At 40.8% G+C, this 7145-nt stretch overlaps 1 protein-coding gene across 1 annotated transcript in view; it reads left to right on the plus strand.

The window, feature by feature from the left end:
• igsf11 (immunoglobulin superfamily member 11) overlaps nt 1-6465 on the plus strand; it is a 207726-nt gene extending 201261 nt beyond the window's left edge. Inside the window, exons 6-8 of the mRNA XM_055226133.1 lie at nt 995-1117; nt 2791-2938; nt 3611-6465. Of these exons, the coding sequence (XP_055082108.1) occupies nt 995-1117; nt 2791-2938; nt 3611-4358 (1019 nt within the window). The 3' untranslated portion in view covers nt 4359-6465. The remainder of the gene's footprint in view (nt 1-994; nt 1118-2790; nt 2939-3610) is intronic.
• The last annotated feature ends 680 nt before the right edge of the window (nt 6466-7145 follow it).

Here is a 7145-nt window from a genome sequence, read left to right on the forward strand (position 1 = left end):
TGTTTTTGTGAACTTTCCGATCTTTTCCAACTGTGAAGTGAAGCCACCGAACGTCATCAACATCGTGTTACGTCTGCGCACCACCGAGCTTTAGCAAAACACCTGGACGACTCAGGGTCCACACACGCCGAGCTGTGCAGAGCTCAGCCGAGTTTTGACACTGGAGCCAAAACATCCAGAGTTACGTTTTATTTTGTGCCATTTGGTGCAAAATCGTGACTTTTCCAGCTCATATGACGCTATTTTCGTAATATTTCCTCATCAAAAACATTTCTGCGGTTGTGTTTTGTTCCATTCTCACACGTTTAACACACAAACCTGCAGATTTACATTAGATTTCTTCTCTCAAACACTAAACACTCTGTTCCACCTCGTGATGTCATCATGTGGCGATACAGGAAGTGCTCCGCTGTGTTTTTAAACTCCACACACCTTCATTTACAGAATCATTCGGATCATTTCAGTGAATCTGGAATTGCCACTGATCTTAAAGGAGCTGTTCACTTAAACTACCACTTGATGACATCACAAGGTGGAACAGAGCGTTTGAGAGACAGACTAATACAGCAGAATTACTCAAACATGTGTGAATGAAACAATTAGAACATTCGAACATGGATTAAGGCTCAAAATAGTTTGTTTAGGGCCTTTAATTTATTATAAAACACTTACATAATCAAACTGATATAAAGGGAAATGGGATTCTGCTGTTTAAACAAAAGTACTTCTTATACTACTCAAAAGTACAATGTTTAAATGTAATATTACTGTCACCAAACATGTGTACACTTGAACCTCGAGCTAACGTCCAGAAACTAGGAGTAAACTAAAGAAAACAGTCAAAAGCTCCTCTGTCGGGTGGTGTGCAGATCACTAACCCCAAATTCAGCTCTTTTCTCATTTGTGAATAAAAGGACTTTTCACATTACTTCCCTGTGCAGATTCTCGTTTACGTAATGATTTTGTCTCTTTGATTTTGTGTTTTTTCTTTCAGACCAGATGCAGGGAACCGTGACCCTCAGAAACATCAGCACCAGCACCTCAGGACTTTACCAGTGCACCTCCAGCAACACCATCGGCAAGAGCACCTGTCTGCTCAACGTGGAGGTGCTCGCACGTAAGTCCTGCTGCGTCAGACGCCGCCACGCTGTTATATATACTCCATATATATATATTCACCAGACAGAGTACAGGGAGACGGGCCAAAAGGCGGAATTTCTGCCTGCCACGTACAACATTTTGATTTTTAAATTTTTTTTATCCCTAATCTCGATGTTTTAAAATGTTATTTAATTAATTTTAATTAATTTTAATTAAATTTTATTTTATTTTGTTTAATTAAATTTTATTTTATTTTGTTTAATTAAATTTTATTTTTTGTTTTGTATTTTATTTCATTTTATCTTTTTTTAATCTTATTTTTATTTATCTTATTTTATTTTTTATCTTATGTTTTTATTTTATTATTTTATTTTATTATCATAATAAAATAAAATAATAAAGTAAAATATCTTATTTTATTATCTGATTGTATCATTTTATTTCATTTTTAACATATAAACGTATAAGGCTATTGCAAAATGATGATCTTTTTTTAAAAATAAAGTTTAGTTTGTTTCATCCCTGATAGTTTCAACTGCTCACTAGCGCCTCACGGTGGTGGTCACCTGATGTTACACAGGGACAAACGACAACAAACATCGTCTCTGGATTAAGGAGCCAATCGAAATACAGAAACATGTCCACGGGACTTTAAACCGGGACGAGGGCGTCGTTTTACTCTCACACACCTGTGACACTGTCCTGAAGACGTCAGACTGCAGATGGCGCTGTCGTTCTGCCTCCACCTGCAGGAAAACGGCTTCAAAACCGGTTTAAATCAGCTGAACGGACACGCCGCAGTAACATCACGTGACCACACTGAGGAAGAGCGCTAGAGAGCAGTCGAAAACAAACTTTGGTCTGGAAAAATAATGTATTAAAACGAATTATGTGAAGATTAAATGAACTTGAGTGGACGATCAGGACGTCTGGACAAACTGTTATTCCCATTAGAATAATTTAACACGACAAAGGCTTTGATTTGTTCATATTTCATTCATAAATCTCTGGAAACAGCTCTATTTCCTCTAAGTGACACGAGTCGCTCACATCAGGCCTGACCCTGTTTGTTTGACTCTGAGGGGAAAGTTCTTAGCTCAAAGTCTTTCTCTGATTGGCACTTGTCTCACTGATGGATCAACAAAACAAAAGAATAATGAAAGACAAGGACCGAGCCGCTGAGGGACGGCATCAGTGTGGTATCGCTCAAAGACCTGTTTTAGAGCGAAAGAAGGTCAAAGTGATTGGATATCCTGACAAGAAGAAGCACTGTCAGCGTTTGAGACTCTTATTTTCTTTGTGGGAGCAGAAGGCTAAGTGACAGCTAAGTGCTATGTCTGTCTGTCAGGGGCTGTCGCAAGAAACTGGATCAAATGAGACTGAAAAACAGACGGCGAGAGTCAAAGCCGCGTCTTTCCAAACCTGTAGTCTGTGAATTTGACACGTGGTTTAAAAAGGCAGAGCACAAACGACAAGAGACAAAACAAAACATAATAAAAGTTAGCTCTGAACATGCTAATTATCCATCAAAGAAACATGATTTACTTTACTCCACAGCTCCTTTAAGACGACAAAATCATGTAGTGGACAGGTGGTTATTGTCAAACTCTTTAAACCGTGTGACTTTTCTTCTACTTGTGAGTCACAGTGAGTCCATTAATGTCCCCGTCTTTTCCCTCTGTCCTGCAGCTCAGCCTCAGAGCGTCGGTCTCATCGCAGGGACCATCGCCACCGGGGTCCTGGCCATCATCATCTGTGCTCTGTTAGTGGTGGTCACTTTGTTTTACTGGAGAAACAAGAACAAATACGACGAGGAGGAGATTCCCAATGAAATCAGGTCTGTTTAGCAAAAAAAGGACTCCACAACCTGCTCCAGCTGAGCAAGTTCACTGTCACGACTCAAGACCAGAGAACTCTTTATGTGAAATGTGTGGCATTTTTGGAGACTTATGTGTCGTCTTTATGTTTATTGGACACATGTTTATGACACATGTCTGTGCAGTGTTACTAAATGAATCTCCAAACCTTTGCTCCAATAATTCCAAGAGCAGAGTCTCTGTCTCTGGAGACTCACTGCCTCAGATCATCGTCTGAATCATTTGGAAGATAAATGTGGCTCTTGTGCTCGACTGGAGAAACATCTGTTTGATTTAAGATGAAGAACATGTCTGTACAAAACTGTTCACACACTGCAGCAAAACTGAGATTACATTAAATTATAACAAGCCGTGTTCCTGCACCAGTCGTCTATGCATCAAACAGATCATTAGTGTAACATGGTTCTGGAGTTCACAGGACGGTTTGAGATTTAACTCAAATGAAACATAATTATGAAACATAATTATGCAGCTTCTGCATTTTGACATATTCCAGTCTCTTTTAACACTTTACAGAGTTAAACTTATTCATTTTTCATAATGATTTAATCGCTCCTTTTTAGTTCCATAATATTCTTTTATGTGTCTTACACACGCCTGGAGAGACTGACGTTTGTCCCTGTGTTCTGCAGAGAGGACGATCTTCCTCCAAAGAGGTCTTCTTCAGTGAAGGCGTTTCACGCCGACGCCTCGTCCTCTGAGAACGACACGCTCACCTCCACCAACACCTACAACAGCCGCTACTGGCACAACCCCAAACCCAACTACGACACCAACTCATACACGCGCTACAACGGGGACACGAGGCAGACCTTCTCCACCGCCCCCGCCGCCACGGCAACGCACGGGACACACCCGGGACATGGGACTAATGCGGGACATGGAACAAATACAGGACATGGAACTCATGCGGGACATGGAACTCATGCGGGACATGGGGGCCACGGGACACACCCAGGGCACGGGACACACGGGACACACGGAGGACATGGAGGACACGGGACACACGGGACACACGGGACACACGGGACACATGGGACTCATCACGGAGCTCATGGACAGCCTCAGAGCGCAGCACACAGCTCCACGGCTCCAGGCTCCGCCCCTCTGTCCCGACACACGCAGCCCGCTCAGAGCTCCACGCTGTTCGCTAACGGCAGCCACACCCTGCCCCCTCCTAAGACACTGGTGGTCACCACAAACTCCGCCCCCTCGCCTCCGGCCATCCGCTCTAACGGCTCCGTGAGCCTGAAGCCCGTGGTCACGTCCGCGCACGGGCAGCACACACACTCGTACGCCGTGAGTCAGGCCACGCTGGAGCGCATGGGGGCGGTGCCGGTGATGGTCCCGGCCCAGAGCAGAGCGGGGTCCCTGGTCTGAGGTCTGAGGTCCTGTCCCTCACTGCGGTGAGGCCTGGTACTACAGTGTGAGGTGGAGAGGTAAACATATGGGCTGAAGCAGCCCCCGCCCTTTACAGCTGTGTCTCTGTGTCCCCGTGTCCCTGTGTCTCTGAGTGGACGTGGACACAGACACAGACACTCGAGGCGACGGCTCAGACTCGACTCTTTTTGTGAGACACAGGACTGTTCCTTCGGTCGTTTCTCGTGGGAGATGTTTTCCACTGGATGATGTCACTGGACTCTCCTTCAGGGCTGGATCGTTCATACATTTGTTGTTTTGTTTTTGTCTTTGGTTTGTTTTTATTTGAAACACAAAGAGTCGTCCCTGCTGCATGGTCAGAGGAGCTGCAGTCCAAAAATGCATGTGTCTACTGAGTTCTGACATGATTTTCTTTAACACTTGTTTGACTTGTTTCTTTAATAACAGTAATAATGTGGAATGTTTGGAAAAGCAGGAGCATGAGAATGAAACACTGAGTGAAATGGCCTTAGTTTGTTTTAGGGGTTTTCCTGGTGCAATAGAAAACACTGAATGCAAAGGTGATAATTATATTTTAGCACTTTTTTAAAAGCAACTTTATATCAAAATTGCTGTTTCAAACAACCATTTTCTTTTGTCTTACGAGTGATAAACTTCATCCAAACTCTTAAACCACAGAGACGAGGCTGGACAGTGGTTTGTGTTGTTCTTTTCTTTAATTGTCACTGTGCTCACTCGCTGCTCTTACCCGACGTGGACGGCAGGATGTCTTATTTCATAAATGCTTTATAGAGAAACAGATCTATATTTAATAACAGACTCCTTTTTATTGTAAAACTCAATGGCAGCAGTGAGTTCAGATCCAGAGCTTCTTTCATGGCCATATTTAAGTGAAAATGTTTCTGGGGAAGCTTCACTGTGGAGTAGTTTTACCAAAACTCAATAAGATTTAATTTAGCAATCTTCATATTGTGCACTTACTAATGCACCAACTAATGTTTGTTTTATGTACGATGCAATATCTGACTCTGCGGTTCATGCAATGTGTGATATTTTTGTTTAATTTCACTGTTTCTGTGTCGAAGAACAAATCCATTTGTGCTCATGTCACACTGAAGGTGCTCCAACACACACGACCACAAGAAAAGCAGATTTTTGACCAGGAAAATGTTTCTTTACACAGTTGCCTGGACATCGCACTTACAGAACGGCTCATGTGTTTTTAAGAACGCACATTTACAGAACATGAACTGCCACGGCTCTGCTAAGGTTTAAGTCTCAATGTTGCAGAACTAAGACAATAACGACTAAATATTAACCTGCACAGACGTCATCACAGCTAATAAAAGTGAAACAAACATGATTGGCCTCGGCAAACAACGAAGTTAAATCTGTCAACTGGACAAATCTCGTAGGAGTGAAGACGTTTCCTCCTGTGAGATTTGTCCAGTTGTCCAGATTTAACTTCGTTGTTTCCTGTGGATCAGACCTGGACGACTGAGGGTCTTGGTTTTCATCATGATTTCGTTTGTCCCGGTGCAGAGGACACTGCACTGACCTAAAGAACCAGACTTCACATTTATAAAAACTCAAAAACACAACTTGTTCTTACAAAATGAACTATTCTCCCTATTCTTCAAAAGTCTTAAGAAGTCCTCATCACAAATGCATTTTTCTTTTTGATTTAAACTTTATCGTCTCGCTGTGTCCGTCCACATTGTTCCAGTTTTGTTCTTCCTGATCAAAGCTTCTCGTGCAGCAGCTGGAGTCGGAAAACTAAGGTCTGATAAGTATTTTGTCTGTCAGTGTTTTCCAAATGATCTTAACTTTGTAACCTAACCCTTAACTCTGGTTTGACAAAGTGGCTGCAGATGGTGGTGTTTGTCCATACGCAGCAGTAATGAGGCACAGCACAGAGAAACACGTTTAGAAGAAGCAGTTTTCTGTTCTGGACTGTCCTTGGGTCGTGTACATAGAGAAAAAATGACTCTATAATTAAACCAATGGTAAACGTGTACATATGTAAAATGATGTTCTTACTGTTGGGTTGAAATTACTTAGGAAAATAACACTGGAAATGTAGTGAATAAATGCTGTTAATACATTCTACTCTGGCTCAGACTCTTTTATTGTGTTTACAGCTTTTTATGTGAAATGAACCAGACTGAAGCTTTACACTGATTTACAAGAACTTCTATAGAACGACGTAGTCCAGTGATGACAGAAAGCACAGATTTGAAGCTTAGACGTTGGTAAAGCGGCTTCTGTTTCACCGAGACTTAATTCAGCTGGACTTTTCTGCTCCAATGTTTGGAACAAAAGTGAAAAACATTCTTTGGTCAAATCTACGAGCCAAAATCGAGATCTGAATATATTATGTATCTGTTCATTTATTTTATCTATTTATCTTTTATTTTATTTATTTATTTATTTATTTATTTATTACTCTATGTGGATGGTTCTGTCAAACAACATATAGAACATAATGAATATCTATAATACAATTTCTCCTGATGTCTTTTGATGGAAGAAATTTGCAGTTACTGTACGGAAGGAATTCAAACCTGGACGGGATTATTATTATTATTATTATTATTATTATTATTATTATTATTATTATTAATTTATTTATTATTATTTATTTATTATTATTTATCTATTATTATTTATTTATTATTATTATTTTATTTCTATATATTTATTATGTATTTATTATTAGTAGTAGTATTACTAGGGGGTAATTAGATCGTAATCTGTAGAAAAATTTTATCACAAAAAAACTTCTAA

This window comes from Periophthalmus magnuspinnatus, chromosome 13 (assembly GCF_009829125.3).
Source record: "Periophthalmus magnuspinnatus isolate fPerMag1 chromosome 13, fPerMag1.2.pri, whole genome shotgun sequence".
Classification (NCBI taxonomy): domain Eukaryota; kingdom Metazoa; phylum Chordata; class Actinopteri; order Gobiiformes; family Gobiidae; genus Periophthalmus; species Periophthalmus magnuspinnatus.